We start from the raw sequence: 22314 nt of genomic DNA on the forward strand, positions 1-22314 counted from the left end.
AGAGTTCTGTTTTCTCGGTTTCCTGGAGGAAAAAAAACAGCTTAAATAACAATTTATTTTTGTATTGCTTTTTTGTATTACAGTTTAAGAGTGAAATGTTTTTGTTTCTTTACCCTGCTTCAGTGCTCTGCCAAGTGTGCTGTATTATTATTTCTCAATGATGTTTCTTGTCCTGGGAGATCCTTGGGTATCATGGGAGTTTGTTATTTTTCAACACTACATCAAGCTCAATGTTTACACACTGCAATGACACAATGCTGAAACAACGACACAAGAAATCCCAAATGAATGTTTGTCATACTGACTTTATTAAGATAATTTCAGACAAAACATATGTTTCTTCAGAGACAACATAGAATAACATGAAAACATTTGACGACTGTCTTAACAAATGGACCCATTTTAAATGGTAAAAGGCTGCCTACTCTAGCACAAAAATAAACATTCACCATATTCACACGGCAGCAATTTTCCACTGATGTTATGTCGAGGGTGGAAAACTCAAATTCTGTTATTTTGTTTTAATGTTGTGTTCAAGGTTGCAAGTCTTTTGCTAATTGCGGATGATTAATTTATCTTTTCACCTCACCGATCTCAATTAGCAAATACAAACAGAAGGACAAAACCAAAGATTCTTCTGGCAATATTTTGATTTAAAACTACAAATCTGATAACCCATTAGCACTGAATAGTATTAAAATATGAGGTATAGAAATTCCTCGCTAAAAGTAATTTTAGCAAGCGAACAGTAATGCTAGCGATAATTGCTGTTTTGACTTAGTACAATTAGAACCTAATCCCTTTGCTTACCTCAGACAAATGCTGATATTTCAAGGTAAAAGAACATATTCGATAACTTGGTACTTACTGCAAAGTCACAGCAGCTAATGTTAGCAACCAACCGATTCCTAGCTTACATTAGCATTAGCTTTCTTAGTCCTATCGTATCTGTTAACCAATTCACAGAAAAGTTAGCAACAAAGAGGTACAAAAGCTGATGTTAACTATTAGACCATTTTGGTGTTTGTGTACAGTAAAAGTTTATTTTGTGGGTGAAGCCTAACTGGTGGCAGAAGGTTAGTTAGCGATAGCTTGCGGTCAATTCACATCAGAAAGTTATGGTCTGTTTGAACGCCTTATTCTCCAATTATTTTGATTGTTTGGCAGCAGAAGACAAGTTGTCTTACAGTGACAAGTAAACCCCTAAATAATGGGGTGAGGTTTTCTAACCTGTACTCACGGTCAGGTCAGTGGGTCAAAGGTCAAACTCTATGGCCAAAGTTACAGCGGCCAGAGATGTTTGCATACCATGTGGAGAAACCCAGCCTTCAAACTGAAGAAAAACTCAAGGCATACAAATCTTGTGGTGCATGAAATTGTTTTACTTTGTGGTCGTGTCAAGGACATGAAAGACTGAGATTTGTCAGATGTTTTTTAGCTTTTTGTTTATTGAGGACTGAAGTAAGCCTACTGCCTAGCCAGAGGCAAGGATATAAATTGCAGCTTTACATGAAGTTGTATAGACGATTGCATTTTGCTTCAAAGGATGTCATCGACAACAGTATTCTATAGAAATTGATGTTCTTATTCTGATATCCAACAACGTTTCTTTCCCCGTTTACCAGGGATCTGTCCTGCTTCTCTGTTTCTCTCCACATGTTTTGATTTTCTGCCACCACAAGGCGCGCGCAACTGCTGTGACGTCTTTTATCAGTAGTTGATCGGCTAATATATACGGTAGGTTTTATTAACCTTAGATACACTCAAAATGTTCCCTTTCCACACATTGAATGACAATTTCCAAACTCCTTATATTTACAAGGTTTTGATCTGGAACAGAGCAGTACAACGTAAAAAGCCGCTGAGCTTTCCACCCAGTGTGTGACGTCAATGGAAAAATGTTGCCGTGTGAATCGATGAGTTCCATTCAATAAAATCAAAGCAGACATTTATGACATGTAGTTAAGATTACAGACATTGGGTAAGAATTCAGAATTGGACATTGTTAAAAGGCCAGAGGAAGATTGCATTCACATAATTGTAGGCTTAGTTTCTGTGATACACATTCATTCGAGCACACATACATACTCATTTTTCATGAAATGTGTTGTATGTCTGAAATGAAGAGATGGTTGCCAGAGGTAACGAAGGGATCTACAGGGTTAACAAGAGAATTAACTGACAGCCTGTCTGATTTCACTGTCAGCGCTCCGACTCAAATAGGCGCTCACCAGGGCTGCTTTAACACAGGTAACAGAATAGCTGACATTTGAAAACTAGAGAGAAAGTCAAATATTGCAGCCGCTTCCTAAATGTAAATTGGGGGAAAAAAGTTCTCACTAGCGGCCAATTTTTTTATTTTTTTTTTAAATAATGTTTCCTGAGAACACCAGGTTTGTGAGTGTTGAATATTTAGCTGGGAGGCTTCACTGCAGTGAGACATTCAGACAATATAATGTCAGGATGTCAGTATCAGCAGAGATACGCTGTGTTTTTTGGACAGCGGGGGAATCTCATGGCAAATGTCAAACAAAAGGAAGAAAAAAACAACGTGTGATGTGTCACGCACTGACTGTGACCACGATGCAACCCGAGCCCGAAATCTTTACAGGAGAATAAAACACACACATTACTATACATAACATATATAACAACCTTATGTATTTATATAAGTGCCTTGATAAGAATTGTCCCAGTTCTCCGAATACTTTAAAGAACAAAGCAGGTAGAAGAAAATAGTTCATAGTAAGAATATCATACATCACTTACAAAAGAATTGAACATGATATAAAAAAACAACAACCTTTATATAGACATTAAATACAAGTTAACCTCATCATATTGCACAAATACTCAAGTGGCAATGTGTATTTTAAAAGACACGTTTTAAAGACTTATTTGGAAGAGAGACTAATCAGGAATGAAGGTGAATAAATTATATTCACAATCTAAGCCAGTAGGTGAGTAACTATTGGGAGTGTTATGATATGAGTAACAGGAGATCAGTATATAAGGTTTAACGTCACAATGTCACTGTGTCAGAGCTTTAGTATTTACTATGGATACAAATCTCTTTCCTATATCACAAGACTTGACATGTGATTGGAATATTTTCAAAGACGTAGGAGAGTGTCAAATACATTAAGAATTGGACAAAAAAAAATGTCCCAGCTCAACCATCACTATACAGTTTTTGCCCTCCTAAAAATCCTGGATTCCTATTTATGCAGATTCTGTGAAGAAGTAGGGAAGTTAAAGCTCCTGTTAGGAACTTTGTTAGGTAGATTTTGGCGCCCCCCTGTGGACAAAGCTCTTAATGCTGAAATTCCCCCGTAAATGTTTAAAAAATGTTCTTCGTGGGAAAAAAAAATTCTTCTTTGTTTTATATGTTTTATATCTCACAATGAATCTTTGGTGTTAACATTTTTTTTAAATGGCTGTTTCTGCAGCATGGGTCACAGGCAAATTAAATTGTACATTAAATGTACAAATAATCTTTCTTTCCACTGATTGGTAGAGTTTGATTTTTAGGTAGTATAGAAGCCTCAGTTTTTATTTCAGTCTGCTCGGTTAATTAACTCAGTTATTTTAAATGAGACGATAAACGTAAATGTGACAGCTGGGAAAAATGTGTAGTTACTTTCTGACAGTCTTCATGATGTTAGACGACAACAGATTGACTCTCGTATTGATGCAAACCATAGACTGTAACATTGACTATTCCTTTACATTTTAAGCATATTCACACGGTGGACATTTTCCTCTGATGTCACACACACAGGGTGGGAAGAAGAAACGCTACTAAAATGTTGTCCGGCAGTGTTCCAGCAGTGCAAGTCATTTAAAAAACAGGGCATCAGATAAATCTTTGTTATTTTACTGCTTTTGGACTGATCAGCAACTGAAAACAGAATGGATAGTGAAAATCAAGAATGACATTGGGATGTATTTTAATTCAAACCAGGTACATTGTACAACAGCTAATGTTTGCATTCTACTATTCTACTACTATCTAGCTAACATTACAGTTGGAAAGAGTTCCTTGAGCCACAAGGAAACGCCTTTCTTCCCAGTTCACATTACTTTATACTGTGATGGATTTAAGCTTGTCTCTAATGTAAGATAAGATTCCTAAAATCTACCTGTTTGGTAAGCTAACGTGCTAACCCTGATGTAGCTTATGGTGATGTAAGCGAGGAATTTACTCCTATATAAATATGGCCCTATGATTCCCCTTAGTTTGACTTTCCATTGTCTTTTCAGTTGCTGATCAATTGAGAACATATAATCAATTGTTATGACGTCAAGAGGGAAAAGGCTGCCATGTGAGTATAAAGAATTTTGTCAATGGTTATGTCATAGGGTCCACATTTACTGTTTTCTGAGCTGGTGACTTTTAAAGGAAATTCACAAGTTCAACAAAAGGGGGTTAGGTATATAGATATATCATAATTACCTATTTACAGTCCAAACGTATGAGTCTGCCAGTTTTCAACTGGAAAATTGGCTTTTCTAGCCCATTTGTTTAAAACAAACATTTGCCGCTAATCTCACAGATTTCATTTCCTTCTGCGTGACAACTACTAATTAAATGTGAATTTCATTATGGAATATTTCAGGCTCTTGGTACCTAAAAAAAAAATCCCCCCGAGGAAAAAGTTTCTAGGAGTTTGGTCTCATCGAGGTAGCAACTCTTCACGGTGTAGCAGGGATCAAGGATAACTTCTTTGTTGAAGCAAAAGCTGTGACTGTGTTGGTGATCCGTAAAATCAATAAGAACTCTAATGATTATTTTCCTTCTGTTGCATTCATCTCAGAACTCGAGTGGCTTGCTACATTGTGAATGAAAAGACACCAAGTATAAGGGACCGTCAAGACTTGTCAAGACTTTCTCCTCAAATGAAGACAAAGTCGAGGTTTTAACACCTTTTACAGCAGCGAGTACATGTACAGGGTTGTGATTATACTGGCCTATAAACCCTTGAATGCAATACATAAAGGTCCTTTTTATGTGGTTTCTGGACACAGTACATTAAACTGATGGCTTTATTTAAGAATCTGAAGAAAATGGACATGATGCAAAAGGAAAAGTACTGGAATTTCACCTCCAGAAAGACTATTTTGGGGAATCTCCACCCTGGTGTGTAGCTGTATCAGTCCTAGGTTTGAAAAAAATGATGTTCAGAGTTGTGCTGCATGTATCTACTCACATGTGACTGTATTTCTGATTTGGCAAACACAAGTATGATTGAATCATTTATAGGTTGATGCTACCTTTAAGGCATAAAAGAGACTTGGGATCGGCTTTGTCGGGTTCTTCAGAAAATCAAGTATATTTCTGTCTATTTTAATAAACACTGGGGGTACAACTATTGCATAGCATGAAATGGCACCATCACTTTGTTTTGTGAGCTACAGATGACCCAGATGGTCAGTTAGAACAGTTACCTAAAGTAACAACAGACAAAAAGGCAGAAAACAAGATTAATTCACCAGAAAAATCGAGAGCTAACTACAAACTTAGCTCCGGACTTCTTAACAAAAATAGGAGGTAGCTGTTAAACTGTTGACCTCGAACGCCAATTAAGACAAACACCCCTTGATCAGAGCATCTGGTTTGATCTTTTTGGTCCCAGAGACATGGCTGATAACTTTTTAGACTGACCTCGACAATAGGCCATCGTATTCTGGTAGCTCAGATGTGAATTCAAAACAGCTTTTCATCTGTTTTTCAAAGTCGGCCTTCTGACTGGTTTGTCTCCTGTCTGACTATTATTGTGCTGCCATCACACAAGCACAATTCATTGAAAGGAATGTAGTGAATTTCCTGTTAGCTCTTGGGGGGATATGGTTTGTTTTTCCTGTTGCTTGGGAGCCAATTTCTTTTTTCTCTTGCCCTCTTTAACTTCCTGTGTTGGAGCTTGATTTTACAGAGAGGCTACGGAGGTGAACGTCAGAAGCCATTGATCAGACTGCTGTTATCCGTAACTCAGCACCCCCCTTCTTTCACCATCACATTCTCCCAGATCACAGCCGTTTGTGTGTCGAAGACGTGGGTTGTGCTCTTTTTAATATGAATTTGAAAAGGGGCATTGGAGGGAGAAATGCTTTTTTTTTTAAGCATTATTCAAGAAAATTAAAGCACAAAACCCATATAGGTGACTTTGAAGGGAGATGGTGGACCTGCTGCTTGTGGAGATGGACATGATCTCATGCCATGCTGCTGGTCGGTGTGCTTTGGGTGCTTCCGATGCTAGCGTTGGCGCTGCTGTTCTCAGAGGGGGAAGGGTTGTTAGAAACGGGTTGGCGCTTTGCTCCTGAGCAGGGACATCCTGGAGAGAAAAGAGACAGAAGCTAATAAACAACTGGAAAATATAAGAAAAGATAAAATAAAGAATATGAAGAAGTAGGAGTTTCTTACCAGGGAGATTCACTGCAGTTGAGCTGATGTCCAGTCCAGTTGGATACCCTTAAAAAGCATAATGTTTAAATTTAAGGTCCAAACATATTCAACAGGAATGCTCTGTATTATCAGTCATATATTTACCTGTTTTAATTTTGATGAACCACAGTGCTCCAATAAGCAAAACTCCAATCAGGAAGCCTCCAAATGCAATGCCCAGGACACCGGGTAGGCCGAAATCAAAGCAGGGTGGGGCTGAAACATAGATAAAGAAAAAAACAATGTAAGCAAGCTTCAGTTTATCAGCAGCTGAGTTGTATTTTTCTAAAAAATACACAATTTTTACAGTGACAGCATTTAGGTCGAAAGATGCTGTTAATCCTGGTTAAAGCACCAGTGTTGAGATACTCTGTTGTATTCTTATAGGCAGAGTCGGAATCTTTTCCCTGAAAAAATAGAATATAGACTTATACAGAAGTAATGATGCTCAATCATCACTTATAGGCCTCTATACATGTGTGGTGGGGACTGTGTCTGCAGACACCCTGTCCTCTGTCTGGATTTTGATGTTTTGCTTTGTATTGGTTGACTTGGGACTTTTCTGGGAGGGGAGCTGATGTCTTTCCCTGAACCAATAACAGCGCACAGGTGAGTTTCAAAGTGGATACAATTCAGGGATTGGACCCGATTCAAACTGGCGAATATAATGGAAGTAGATGTAGCGGCAAAGAAGATCAAATATTATCACAGTGAGGTGAAACGCCAAGTAGATAAAGCCTGTTCCAAAACGAGGGTGAACCTTGTGTTGGCTTTAACCCGCGGACGTGGAGTTAGCTTGCATTCTGTTGGACAAGTAGGTGCCAGACACTGGTGGTTAGCTTGTGCTAGCGTACAGTAGCTTGCACTTAAGTACAAGCAGTTAATGTACACAATACGTCCTGCAGTTACTATGCATTTCTGAGGGTGATGAACCCAGGAGAAGGGGCCAAGTCTGAATGTTGGGTTTGCAAGCTGCAACATGCTACAGACTCCCCCTGTAAACAGTTCCAGAGATACAGCATCGATATGTGTCCACTGCATGCTTATCTTCAAGGATGCAACGATGTATCAGTTCAACATCTGTATTGGTCGATATTGCCCCATTGAGAAACAAATATCTGATGTTTTGCATCAAATGAATGCTTGCAAGTCAATATATCTTACTGCTGATTCAGAGAAGAGCTTTTTTATTGGGCGGACAAAATCACCCGTTGAACAAACTCTGCTTTGTTTTTATGGTCAAATGTGAAAGAAGAGGTCGGCAGTGTGGGAATCTGACATCGCCTCTAGGTAGAATCAGCTACACGCAGTTTGGTAGACATGTTTCAGTGACATTTCAAGAAGAAGGACTACTTAGAACACATACACCACGTCTTAAACAGCTTAAAGAACAACATATATAATTTTAAATCAACAGTAAGTTGCCATGACAATACAAGACAAGATCCTGCAGTAAATGTAAAAGTCATTTCTTCTGCAGGGTTGGACCTCAGCTCAACTGAAATTTATAGAAGTAAATTTATGCTCAATCATTTTCTGTTCTCTAATGTAATGACTCAAATTTCAATTTGCAATCTAATTTGGAATTGGTGATGTTCTCCCCCCCCACATGCTGCACAGTCGACAAACTTAACAGAAAACATAAAGACCTGAGCAAAGAGCAATGAGAAAAATTATTTTCTCTCAATTCTTCCCTGATAGACGCCTATACAAGCCTCTGACATACTGCGGCACAAAAACACAATTCGGCAAGGTTTTGCTTCACTCTTTGTGGTCTGGCAAGGCCATAAAGGATTACCTTGAGACAAACGCCTTTTCAGGCTGGCTGTACAAAAGATCATGGACATTTTTCCCCTGAACTCAGAAGTCTTTAACAACTATCTGATCTGTGGAAATAGGCTAGAAATCTGCTTTTTTTTAAATGTGGATATTTTGAAACTGTTTTATAGTTATGTGATCAAACTCTAAGGTTAACTTTGACTCCTTATACATGATCAATATCTGGCTGGGCTGAATTGATTGTTAAATTTGTCCAAGGATTCAATTGCGTACTAAACCTAAACTCAGGAGTTTCTGGAAGGATAAAAAAACACACCAAACTTTCTCTAAAAGCAACCACACAAGCTGTCGGATTTCCCCTTTCTGATACATAAACCAGTGTCTGCAGGCTTTCAGGGGCATAAGAAAAAAAGAAGGTGCAAACTGCAAACACATTTTTTTCCTTCTCCTTTTCTTCTGCTACCTGTCGAGATGCTCCAGTGACTACCCTGAACATTTGGAAGAAACCAATCATCACCTTTGCACGACTTTTCTCTCACCTGCCTCTGCTGCCTCCAGCCTCCTGGGGAAATGTGCTCGGCTAAAAGCTCAAGTGTATTTCAGACAAAACAGCTCGTCTACTTATGAAGGCGCATTAAAAAGAGAGGTAATGAAGGCGAGGAGACAGCTCTGTGCCTTATGTGTGTTTGAATAATTGTGGGTGGTGTGGCCGCTTTGCAGTGACCATGGATGAACCCTTACCTCGATCTGAACATACAATTAATTTAAAATACACAAAAATGACGACATTAAAAAGCCTAAAAATTTACTCTATAAATGTCTATTAATTTTAAAGTTAAAATAATCACTACATTTTCCACCCTCACGCTGATATTTGATGAAACAACACCAAAAATCAGCTGAATTAATGATGAACCAGAGCACTGAAACAGTGACATCTGGTGGCTGTTCTGGCCGACTGCATCCCAGACAGCCAACCCTCTTTGTTGATCAGTCACATTCCTTGACCTCAAATGTGCTAAAAAACATAACTTCAAGTCTAGCAGGCTTTCTCCTGAGACTTTCTTTTTTTTTATGTCTGCAATCAGTCTGTGTGTTAGTTTGTGTAAGTGCGGCTGAACAAACAGGAGCAGGAAGCAGAAGCTCCTGTGCAGGTAGAGAAGAGGACACAGGATGAATGCCTGAATGTGACTCCCTGGAGCCCTTTGAATGAAAACTGCAAAACAGGAATGATTACTGCTAGTCCTGTGGATGTGACTCTGAAACTGGCGTATGAATGGAATGATGCATAAAGAAAAGACATCCAAAACCAGACTGTTCCTCATTAACTAGCTCCATTAAGGTATCTCAGTATATGTTCCCAGAAAAATGTTTTAATTACGCAAAGTTAAAGATAGGAAGGAGGACAAAAAGGACACAGGAAAGCATTTGTTAGTCATTCAGTCAGTTACTCCTAACAAGTACAGTATGCAGCAACTTTTATCTTTTTCCTCTAGAAGAAAGTGAAGGATAAAGGGTGTGTCAGGAGTTTACTAATGCTGGCTACACACGAACCAGATTCTTTATCGGGCTTTTTTGTTTTTGCTTGCAAAACGGAACGCACGCCAGGACAGCAAGCTGACGACAACAATCGCCCTCCATGTTTGTTTTTCTACTGAAGTCGCGTTTGATCAAGCAAGTTTCTGTGAGATTTTGTGTCTGTGGAATTGTTACTACATAGAGAAAGACAGTGGTCTCGCGGTCCGGCCCAATCGTCTAGTGGTTGTTTGTTCGGACGATTATGTTGTTAAAAATCAGTTTAAACTGTTCTTGTGTCTGTGGTCTCCCACCTTTTTAAAATCGATTAATAATGGAAAATCTTACAGTTTGTAACAAGCCTAAAGCAGTGCTGTAGTATCAGCACAGTTTTGATTAAGTCATAGGCAAGAGGGGAGCTGATATTCAGTATGACAGTACAACAGTTCTGAAAGCAGCGTACAATCATAAAAGGCAATCGGCGACAACAGAAGATAATTGTGTGGTTATTCAACTTTACCTTTGAATCCTCTGTTTGCTCTTTCTTTGACTGACACAATAAGTTCTATTCGAAGTGTTAGTTAACAGAACTCAGAACGTCGGGCTGAGGTGGGTTGATACATAACGTTAAAGCTGCTCCTGTGAGGAGATTTTATCTGGTAATGAAACTTCATACTGAGGCCTCTTTATGACCTACGAGAGCAAACGAGTCCATGAGAGCATTAAACATTGATTAGTCCTATGTACTGTAGATAATTAATATGTCTGCCGCCCACGCAGCGTGTTAGTCGTCAGACATGGCCGTTAACAGCAGGCTGCAAAAAAACTACTTTTAAAAATTATTTCACAACAAAGATTTAGTGTGAGTTTCACATTTGGCACTTACAATAAGGAAGGGTGATACTTTGTTGTTGTTGTTGTAAAACACTACTTACAGGACAAGATCATCAAAATGAGCCGTTCTCTGTCAATTCCTGCTCTGTCCACAGGGGGCGCCAAACATGACACAACCTTAAAATTCCTTACAGGAGCTTTAAAAGACCCTATGATGTTTTACTCTATATCAACACTCATGGAAGGCTTCTTGTCCAATCAGATGACTTGAGTGTTCAGTTCAGCAGAAAAAACTCCAGGGGATCATCTTCATATTTAACGACTACTTCATTGTGTCTTTCTACACAGGAATTAAATCATCCAATTTTTTCCTGGAAATTAGTAATCTGTGCGATGACTATTCTTTGTTACAAGAAACACATCTTCCCCCGTCTGACTCATTGGTGATGACTGGTCCGACAATAATAGCAGCAGGTCCAGTGTTTGGACAGAAACCCAGTCAGACCCCCTTTGGAAACACAAAAGACTTTACCTCCGCTCCCCCGAGGGCCATTACTTCTGATTGTGGCCACAAGGTCAGCCTGCAGACCTTCCTAAAGGACAAGGTCCGGCCCTGCAGCCCCCTTACCGGTTGCGCAGCATATCCTGACTTCACTGCTATGACAACAGCCAGAGCTGCATTTGTTGTTCAGTGAAAGCAACAATAGGAATTAAAGTTAGAGCAGCAGGCAGCCATCCACTGACTGAGAACTAGACTAGCTGTTTGGTCCTGAGGGTAAAAAAAAAAGATTCACATTTTGAAAAGGTTTCTGAGAGTTCAGAAAGTTTGTTTTTAGAGAATGAAAATATAAACGTCATGTTTGTGGGAATATTAATTGAAAAAACAAGCTGACTTTTGTGATGGTAATAATGGAGACTGCAAAAAGAGGGGAAAATAGTGTGTGAACATGCAAGCAAAATGCAAACAGGTGCAGGACAAAAAAAAAATCAGCACACAGTTTTGTTTGTTCAACAGGTGAGAATGATTGTTTGCTGATTGCCTCACTTTAGAAAAGACTGCATGGCCGTATCCGAATTGCCAAGTAAATACTGAATCTTTCAGTATGCAGTACGTACTATCCGTGCTGCATACTGTTAGTACCTACTATTCAGTATGCACACACAGTAGGCAGATATTTGTGCCTACTTCTTCTGATTCATTCAGTATGGAAGTGACGTCATTTACGTTTCCCGAACTGGCCGCATCCACCCGTTTTTTTGTTTTTTTTGTTTAACTTTATTCAAGAAGAGTAATGCGCATATACAGTCAGGTAAACAAAAATACAATATCACAATGTAAATCAAGTAAAAGGCAGATTAAATAACTAAATAACATACAGTACATACAGGAAAGTACAAATGAAAGACAGTAATATACAGAATATAAAATAAACCAATAAAGACGCTTTTAAATAGTTAAATCATTATTTAAATCGAGGGGGAAAGGTTTTATAATAATGCAGATATTTGTTATATTGTCTGTTGTTAATTTAAAGTAGTGATTTCAGTCGGGACTTTAAATTAAGATTAATTAAAAATTGATTCAATTAATCCACGCTCGTTTGTTTGGATTTGGAGGCGGACGTGACGTGACGATTTACAGCATTGTGGGTGGTAAAACACAATTCATTTCCTGAAAGCACACATCCGATCCATACTGCATAAAACCCGGAAGTTAGTATCCATACTGAAATGTTCAGTATACTGCGCGGACCCAAAAAATGCATACTGAATGACCACGAAAGTTCAGTATACTGAAACTCCATACTGAATAGTACGTACTGCATACTGAACTGTGACTATTCAGAAAGGGCCCATGTCTCCTGCCACATGTGCCTGAAGGAGATCCTTTGGATCAAAACGTTGCCCTGTTAAAATAAAGTCGCTCATCTGGAGCTGAACAGTATGCAGACTTTTCATTTGAACGTATTCAAAACAATCTGATTGACTTGTCTTTGTGGTTTTGGAAACTAAAAGAAGTCACAGAAAACTAAAAGTAGAAAAGTAGAACTCTAGAGAACAGCAATACTAAGGCTGTCAGTGGAATGAAGTCAGATCAAATAAAAGGTAGAAAATATGTTATGTTCATACAAAATATGTGCAATAGGATTAATTTAAAAACTTGTACAACATCTACATTATAGTATAGTTCAGTGTAAAACTGTAGAGTAAAGCATAGAGTCGTTTTGTGTAGAATTAAATGCACAGGATTTTTTACTGTTTGGAAAGTACGCTGGTGCCCCTGTCGCCATATTCTGTAGCCTGTAGTCTCTGACTGTTTTCATGGAGATCACTGTTTACCGAGGACAGCACTTCATGAATTTGTCATCACTAACTGTAATGACAGTATTATACCGATGTGGTGGCGGCGCTAAATCGTAATCAGTCCAGAAAAGGTGCTGCAAAAACTGCCAAAGAGGAAGAAAAGTAAAAGGAGATGAAGAAGTGAAGAGTTTTCAAAGGGGTGCAGATGGCCTAGCTGTTACGTCGCGCCCCGTGTATGAAGGCTATAGTCCTCCACTCTCTCCCTGATTTCCTACTCTATTCACTGTCCAAATAAAGGCTAAAAATGCCCAGTTGCTGGTGTTTCTGTTTTTTTTTTTGGCAATAGGCAAGCCCCTAGAAATATCCAGCTTCCAGTTAACTAATGTAGTCCAAAAATCTAAATTATTTATGTGGATGTCTGATTTGGACTTCACAAAGGCATATGTAGCATCTGAACTGGACTCAGAGAAGTTAAAAGATCCAAAATTTGGAGTTTAAACTGAACTCACTCGGTGGTTGCAGACACGGCTGGGTCACCTCCAGATTCCTCTTCACTCTTCCTCCATCTCCGCATTTCTGGAGAGGTTATAAAAAAACAGAAAACATGTCCACATAAAACGTCTCAATGTCATGAGGTCATATTTCTGTCAGGTAAAGTGCTGTGTAATAAATACTTGATGGGCTCCTACCTCACTGTGGCAGAGTTTGACGGAGCACTCCAGGTCCCACGTGGTGGACTCCAGCTCCTGCAGCTGATCTAAGGAGAAGCTGAGTCGGGTGCTGTTGGGACAGGAGCCTAAGGAGCACGTCTCTGGTATGAAGGGCAGCTCCTTCTTTACTGGACACTGGCCTTTAGAGCTCACAAAGCAGCTGATCACCTTGATGGTCAGGACAATGCTTCCAAACGTGTGCCCTGAAATCTACAGGCATCAGAGAAAAGATCAGATGAAGTGCAGCTGAACAGAAAAAAGGAGAAGAATGTTTCAAATAGGCATCAGGGAAGGGAAGTTTATAAAGATGGACATGTAGAGTGTGAGTGATGTCTTACCTCTGCATAAATCCTCTTGTCACTCTGCACCTTGGTGTTGGGGTCGAGCGGGGAGCGGTAGTCTGGGGAGGCGTAAAGCTGCATCATCAGAGGCATCTGAGCAGGGGCATTAGTTGTGCCTGGAGTGACTGTTTCTGGTACTGTTTCTGGTACTGAGAGAGAAGTAGATACAATTAAAGAGATATCGAAATAAATTGGATAAAATACAGAATAATATTTCAAATGAATTGAAAATGATAGAACATAGAAGTGTTTCCATTTTTGAAGCAATCATATTCCTCCTGCTTTCTCAGCTCTCTCAATGCAGATATTTGCAGTACTCCATCTCCCCTATCTGTAGAAAAATGTCAAAACCGCTGAAATGAAGAGTTGGCATTTCTTCTCACGTCTCACCTGCTGCATTGTCCTTTTTCCCAAGAACCAGTAGAACCACAGAATCCTCTGGTCTGAGTTCAGTGTAGCTGGTGAAAGTGGTGGCTTTAAAGTGTTCCAGTGCTTTCCCCTGCACATCTTCTGCACCGTCACTGCTCAGGGTAAATAAAGGTGGGATGATGTGCGTCATGGAGGGGAGCAGGATCTGGTTGTTGGACTGTGGAGAGAGAAGACGAGCTCAAAGAAAGCAGTAATGTGTTTGCACATTTTCACAGGAGCAGAGGATTATTATGCATCCAGTACAAAATCACTAAGCCATGATATTAATTGAGCTCTAAATGAGAATGTAATCAAACACAGGTGGTTCTCCTAATAAATCTGATTGAACACATGGTTAAAGAACAATAAATACGCTAACTCTCTGTGCAATAACTCCTGCAGGGTGAGTGTGTGTGTGTTAGCTTACACCAAACTGGGTGTGCTGGGGGTTGAGGAGGGTCCATGTGGTGCCCTGAGGTCCTCTCAGAAACACCTTGGTCTTCTTAGCGTCAATGCGAAGGGATACATTGCTGCTATATGAGGAAATCAAAAATCACAGGAGGAGATTAAGCCAAGAAAGAAAGCAAAACAAAAAGATTTATAGGATGCGTTGTTACTCTGAAGGTTTACCGTATGCCCACATCCTCTGGGATGTTGATGATGTGGAGCTCAGCTTCAGCAGCGGGGGTCCTTAGCTGCGGGAAGCAAGATTTTAAGGACGAAGCCAAAGGTGCAGTTTCGATCCTGATGAAGTTCTTCTCTGAGGCGTCTTCATTGTTTAGAACACAGAGAGGAGAGCCAGGTTTGGTTCCTGTGAAGCCACAGATATACGCATGTCACATTACTGCAGTTTAAAAATGCTCCTGTTGGAAACTTTTGGTCATGTTGACTTTGGCGCCCCCTGTGGACAAAACCTGTAACCTGTGCATTAATTGGTCGTATTTTCTGATTAAAAAACTCATCCAGGTTTATTTGAATTGTGAAAAATGATTCTTCATGATCAGAGGGTCTCAACTGTCCTAGCCTCATGACCCACCACCAACTCCATTATGAAAAATCTTGACCCTAATTTCTGATATTTACTTAATGAAAAATTGTGCAGTTTGGACTTCAGACTGTATAATCCATGTGGCAGAACACAACAACAGAACAAAACAAACATGTATAAAAAGCGCTAAATAGACTTTTCAGGCACCCATTTGGACCCACTGACAGCAGCTGTGCAGCCCACTATTGGGTCCCGACCCACCAGTTGAGAACCACTGATATATCAGAGGGATCAGTAATCATTTCAGTCTGTTTCATAAAAACTCCTCACACAAGCTTTAAGTGCAGAAAACATTCTGAAGAAATGAAGAAATGTACTTTTAGCAAAAGGACTTTCCTGATTTCACTTGAATTGTACCATTTTATTTTATTCAGTCCATTTAAAAAGATTTATTTATTTTTTCCCAACCCTGTTTTGACATCTATTTTCCTTAAAACCTGATGATATTATTTTTTAAGTTGAGCTGCCCTTTGTACCTTTGATTTTAGAAAGTGCTCTGTAAATGAATCAGGCTTCTTTCTCCGTTCACTTGCTGTTCACTTCACTGACATTTCTCGGTGTTTAACTTGGTTTCCGGCAGTGAGAGAGCCCGGCTGCAACGGGAGACCAAACTGCCCGGTCAGAAGTATTAGAGCAGTCTCACGAGAGCATGCTCTGCTCTGCCTCCGACCAAATAATGGTGACGGATGGTTTACAGGTGAACACTGGGGAAAAGCCCAAAGTGCAACACACAGTTAGTTTCCAAAACACTTTGCTGAAGATGGGGATGACCAGTGCAGAGACACACAGGGTAGGCTGAAATTAGAAGAATTTGTTTTTATATCGATGTGCCATGCATTTACACACTTCATCTTTCAGGTGGACGCCAACATTACAAAGACCATGCATTCCCACTATCTGGCCATTTCCTATAGTGCATTGCCATCAAACAGTGGTGCAATTGTAGGACACTGAAGGCCCTGTCTCCATAGGTGTGGAGTCTGGTGTGTGGACAGCAGGCCCCGTCCTGGTGTAGGAGGTCGGAGAGGTACTGAGTGGGCTAGGGGCATGGACGGATTTATAAGTAAGGAAGAGTATTTTATACTTGATTATGGATCTAATTGGAAGCCAGTGGAGGTGGATGAGGGTTGGGGGTGTATTGCTGCGGGGGCTTGGTGCAGGTGAGGACTCTGGCAGCAGAGTTTTGGAGCCTGTGTAGGGCTTTGCTGGTTATCCCAGACTCCATTACAGTAGTCCAGATGGGAGGTTATGAAGGCGTGGATGAGGATTTCTGCCACGGAATTGAAGAGTGATAGCTGGAGTCGGTAATTGAAAACTTTAAAAAGTGCCCCATCAGGCCGTAAAAGTATTTGTAGCTGTCATTTTGAATGCAGTTAAGACTTTTAGCTGCTTTAAGAGATGTTAACCGGCTTGCAGCTGGGCATCTATCATTCAAAAGTATCTCCCTTGACACTGCTTAACTTCTTTTTGCACTGGCTGTAGCATGACCTGAATTTCAACTTTTAACTTGTCCAAAAAACCTAAAGGCCAAGTACATATTTTCTCCTCAGCGAGTCTTCAATTTGGCAACACAGTGCAGTGTGGTTATTGCAAAGACTTTCCAGAACGCCTACAAGGAGGCCTACGCAGCTTCACCTCACACCCCATCATGAGCCGAGGGAAACAGCAAAATAGCGATGTAAACTGCTCTGCTACTTGGGTGATTTTAATGCCCTCGCGGAGTATGAGTCAGTAAAAACACTGGCTACAGTAAAAGTAAAGAGTGGGTGAAAATGCAGCATTTAAGCAGAATTTAAACAACACATTGAAAATGAGAGGGATGTTAAGCAGTCACCTACTGCACCACCCCGTGTATTTGAGGGGCCCGGTCATGCAAAGACAATCATAAAGAGAGATAAAAACTTAATGAATCCACAGAATAATGTTGAAGCTACGCTCGTACAGCATCTGCACACTTCACTTCTTTTCTTTCCACAACCATGTTAGATCTCTTCTTCGACTCAGACCGCCGTCAGCAGCCTTTGTTTGGAAATAATTGTGCTCGCATGGAGCATCCCCGCTGCTACAGCTGCCGGCAGTACAGCAACAAATAATATTCTTAATGTCCGGCCTTTGCTTAGCCGTGAACACTCACTTTGAATCAAAGTGTTTCAGTGCCTCTGTCTTTAGCATTGGTGGCTATTTGTCCACAGCTTTCGTCTTTCTAAATGCTTTGTCATATGCAAATACATCCCGTCAGCACTGAGAATGTCGAGCTCAGCACACAGCACTTTTAAAAAAAGCAGAAAATTTGCACTGACTGCATGAGATTTCCCCCATATGCTGAGCTTGTCAATGCACAGGTGTTTTTCAACATGCAGCCTTATGGAGCGTTTGTTAAAGCCTCGAAATCAGCAGTTGTGCTGTTTGTTATAGAAGATGCATTTTCCAGTTTGGTTGCAAACTCAAACATCCACATGCTTGGTGCTTTGATGAATGACAAGGGGGAAAAAAAACACTAACTTTTCTTAGTTATATTTGGTTCAGTGAACATATTATCCTCATACTATGACATCTGTAGAGCTGCTTTATTGATAATGCTGTTGTCCACCTGGCTAACTTAGTTGATAGAAGATTAAGAGGTTGAGGCGGACGTGTGTCAGGTGATATGAGCAGTTTTTATCTGTTTATATAATAAGTGAGAATATAAAAAATGTGCATGCAACATGGATGGTAATATTCATTGAGGAAGTTATTAGGTGGTTCACAAACTGACGACCTAACAACACAAAAAGTCCACTGAAGGAATGAATGGCTTTTTGCTATTTTGATAGTTTTAAAATTGTTATTTTAGATAATTGTTGCAGAAGTACTTAATTCAAATGGCAAAAATGTTTATGTTCAGGTATTTTCGGAGTATCATCTGGGCAGGATTTTTCATCAGTATTCTAACTTTATGGGACTGTGACACTTTTTGTGACACATTTCAGTAGACTGGATATTTCCTTGCAGATTTTAGGTAATTTTTATAAGAGAGTGTTCATGTGACAAATGTTGACGTATATTTTATTCACATATTTGAAGCCTGTTTTTTTCTGATTACTGATGTGATTGCATCTGAAATAAATTTGTTGATAAGAAACTGAAAAAAAGAAATTCATTATAGAATTTAAACCAAAAATGGAATAAACCAGCACTGCATTAAAAAAATGGAACGCATCTTTCTTTACAGAGTTTTCGCAGCGATTTCTTCTTCAGAAACTTGTGATGAGATAAGGTTTGTCGGCAGAGATATCTCTGGAAACAACACTGCATCATTCCCTGATTACAGTGCTGCAGTTATGTAAGCTGGAGCTGTGCGTTGGGCTGACTGTAATTACTCTGCTCTTTTCAGCACCACAAATATTGTTTTTGAAGAAACAAAGATGCAGATTACATTTTTCCAGATAAAAAATGTCGAGCTCAATAAATCTGAAGCACTTTCATGCACACAGGAAAGTTTACACTGCTGTGGCCGCCCGATACATTTCCATAATGCTGTTTCACATTCATCCTTATTTAACGTTTGGACATCTTACCCGATGCTGTAATGACTCTCTTCAAACGTACAAGTTATTTAATATTAGATCATAAAGTAAATCACACTCAGACAGAAATCCTCCTCACCTTTCGTCGCTGCCACTGTGAGCGATTTCAGGTTTTGGATGGTGGTGAATGATGTCACGCCTCCAAACTTGTGCTTTGCCCACGCGACCAGCTCCTCCTTACTTTGTGTGGGGAAGTCTTCCATGTGGACGTTGCTGGGATTCTGACTAGGGAAAAGGGTGAGCGTGGAGGCATTGTTTATCTGCAAAGGAGAACCAGAGTCATCGCCAATTAATTTCATGACACACTTTTTTACAGAAAAGAAAACGGTCAAAATCCCCCCCACCCCCCACCCCCCATGTCCTGAAAGGCGTGAGTCTGTCTGTTTCACACTGCTACAAAAACACAGAATCCAATGAGTCAGCTTTATATTTATTTTTAATTACCTCCAGTCGGCTCACACTTTGTCAAATCAAACATTTTTAGCCCGACCCTCTTATTCTCCTCTATTACTTTTTTCTTACGCTCCACCCAACTCTCCCTCCATTCTCTGAGCAGGCTCCTGTTAAAAAGAAATGTTTATTATGGTTAAGTGTCCACCAGTACAGTTGCACAACCCTGTTGGAGCCATGGTCTTTCCTTTGCTTCCTGAGTGGGGCCAGGAAATGGGACTTTTTTAGCTCTGTGCGTCACCGCAGTCGGCTGGAATCTGGCTCCATACAAGGTATAAATATATACATCCATCCCCATCGACTAGACACTGCTGTTTCCTCGTCTAGGCCGATGGGAAATAATGGAGTTTACATTAAGCTAAGCATGATAAAGAGGGCAGAAAAATGCACTGAGAAGAAAAAAAAAAGAATAGACGGACGGAGTAAGCCTTTTAAAAAACTTAACAAATAAAAAGGCAAGACAGAAAGCATTCATTTTATTTTTACTCAGTCCTCAACGGATTATGATCTACTCTGATTCGTCCGTATATCTTCTTCAGCGAGCCAAAGTCTGAAGTAGAAAATAAAGTGCTTCACAAGTACTGCTACACTTCATTGTGTAAACGTTTATACCCAGTGACACACAGGAACAGTTCACTTTGCAGAACAAAACTAGATGTTTAGGAGTGCTACATGACAACATCAGAAAGACAAGTATACTGCATAAAGAAAACTGGTGGAAGCATTTCAATTCTATCTTTATTGGGCTGTTGAATTGGCTCTAAAATGCACTGTATTTCTGACTCGGAAATGATTTAGTTTCTATTGTCTCATAATTATTTAAAGCTCCTGTTATGAACTTTTGTGTTGATTTTGGCGCCCCCTGTGGACAAAGTTGTACCTCTAATCTCTTTGCTAGTGTTTTCTGCTGAAAAACTCAGCCTGCTTTTTTAATTTAAAGGAATGTGCATGATTAGACGATTTAAGGGTTAAAAGTCATCAACCACGCTAGTTGGCACCAGAATTACTAAATTATTAATATTTTGGCCCTCAATGCCGGTCAAATATTGTGCTCAGACTGCAATGCAGCCACCCGCAAACAGCTGGGGCTATAGCCATAGACTGGCTGTCTCCGATTATAATGCCTACTCTCCCTGCTCTAGTACCCAGATGTAAACCAGCACGGTAAAACGATAGCATCTCGTAGAAGCAGAGCTGTTTGGCAATGTTTTGATCTAGAAAATGGAGATAAAAATGTACGCGGGTTTTGTCAGGTTAAACTGTAAATATGACTGGAGCATCCACATTTAACACAGACATGTGGACGTTAACCTGCAGGGAAGACAGAAGGTGGGTTGTGCTAGCACTGCTGACGTTAGCCACGCTCAGGCTCCAAAAACCGAATTACATACTTTTCCTGCAGATAATGAATTAAATAAATTGTGCTGAATTTAAACTGTTTTCTTTCCTTTAGACTAGTCGGTCTATCTGAATTTCAGGCATTAACAATTTTGGCTGATGGTCTGGTTTGCTGTTGTAGCTCATGATGAGGCATCAATGACTTAGTCTGTTTAACACCCGGCCCAAAACTCCTCACAGGAGTTTTAATAATTTTTCACCACATAACAGCGCCTACAACAGATGGACATTTGGAGTGAATGAGCTTGCTTTGTTTAAATAATAAAGCATTCCTCTCTGGACCTGTCTAGTACGTGTGACTACTTGTGAGTGTGTCCTTGCGTCACAAAGCGGCAGAAGAAGAAAAAAAAGAGGTGGAAGCCAAGTAAGCCCGAGGGAGCCGCGAGTCTTTCTCCATGAATATTTGATTGACGCAAGATCAAAAAATAGAGTGAGGGGAAACAACATAAATGAGAAGAGGGAAAACCAGTCACGACAAAACCAGGCGGACAGGGAGGGGAGGGCCAAGGAAAAACGAACGGGAAGAAAAAAAAAAAGGGAAATAACAATGGCAATCGTTTTAATGATTACAGTGGAATTTAACTGAGATTAGGCTCTGAGGAATGGTTTTGATATTCTGCAGGCTCACAGGAAAGTTCAGGGAACCCAGAGATGTTTTGAGAGAGAAGTGGATCACCATCTGCACTTCTGATGATGCTTCTTTCCCATGAGTTTGCTTTGGGATTGATGTCGGACTTTCAGAAGCTTGGCTCCATCTTTTTCATCTCATCGTTTACCTAATATTCTTTTATAAAATGCCATCTTTTTCAAAGGAATACTGCTTTATTTTCAACCTGTGCTCTATTTCACCATGTTGGGGTGTGTATGTTTTTATAGAAGATTCAACAGACAGCAGCTGTGAGTCAGGCTGTGATGGTTGCAATGTTATCCTTTGGGGCAAATGCAGCTGACTGAAGCGTGGTCATTACGAGTGCTTGTTCACAAACAGGCTCAGATTGTTATTCTCAGATTCGAAAGGTAAGATCCTTTATATTTAGCTAGAAACAGCTGTTACACCGCTCTATTCAAAGCCATCAGAATCCATTGAAAACCAAAGTGATTTAACTTTGCTGGTTTGCCTCCTCCACCATTAGTTTGTTTGTAACTTCCTTTTTGTTGATTTGTGTTGGATCTGAGTAAAACCTTTTTAAAACCATTTCAAACCATGATACAAACAAACTCTGCAATCAAGGCAAGGGTAGACCACCAACTGCCATTTTTAGTGCCAATTACCACATTTTTGTGTTTGGAAATGAAGTTTAGTGTGTTTGAAACAAGCAGCAACCGCCTGTGTTGAATATGAAGCAAATATGGAAATGCCAAACAACTACACTTACAAGAGTGTCCACTTGAAGCTGGCTGAAAAAAGCCAAGAAATCCACATCGGGTCCCATTTTTGTGATAGAAAGAAACATTTCAAATTCAGTGACTACCATCGGTGTGCTTCAAAACGCCTCTTTAGAAACCAATTGGGGACGTC

The 22314-nt window shown here is 39.9% G+C and overlaps 1 protein-coding gene across 2 annotated transcripts in view; it reads right to left on the minus strand.

Moving 5' to 3' along the window:
- Positions 1-285: 285 nt before the first annotated feature.
- The window catches only part of eng (endoglin), a 52799-nt gene continuing 30770 nt past the window's right edge, over positions 286-22314 (minus strand). The window contains exons 5-14 of one of the 2 annotated variants that reach the window (XM_020638403.3): positions 19027-19207; positions 14964-15144; positions 14761-14863; positions 14316-14511; positions 13923-14074; positions 13564-13794; positions 13384-13450; positions 6548-6658; positions 6422-6469; positions 286-6332 (exon numbers count right to left, since the gene is read on the minus strand). In XM_020638403.3, the coding sequence (XP_020494059.2) occupies positions 6211-6332; positions 6422-6469; positions 6548-6658; positions 13384-13450; positions 13564-13794; positions 13923-14074; positions 14316-14511; positions 14761-14863; positions 14964-15144; positions 19027-19207 (1392 nt within the window). In that variant the 3' untranslated portion in view covers positions 286-6210. Of the gene's footprint in view, positions 6333-6421; positions 6470-6547; positions 6659-13383; positions 13451-13563; positions 13795-13922; positions 14075-14315; positions 14512-14760; positions 14867-14963; positions 15145-19026; positions 19208-22314 lie in introns of both variants that reach the window. The other variant, XM_020638401.3, reaches the window with a different exon arrangement.

This window comes from Labrus bergylta, chromosome 17 (genome assembly GCF_963930695.1).
Source record: "Labrus bergylta chromosome 17, fLabBer1.1, whole genome shotgun sequence".
Taxonomy (NCBI): Eukaryota; Metazoa; Chordata; class Actinopteri; order Labriformes; family Labridae; genus Labrus; species Labrus bergylta.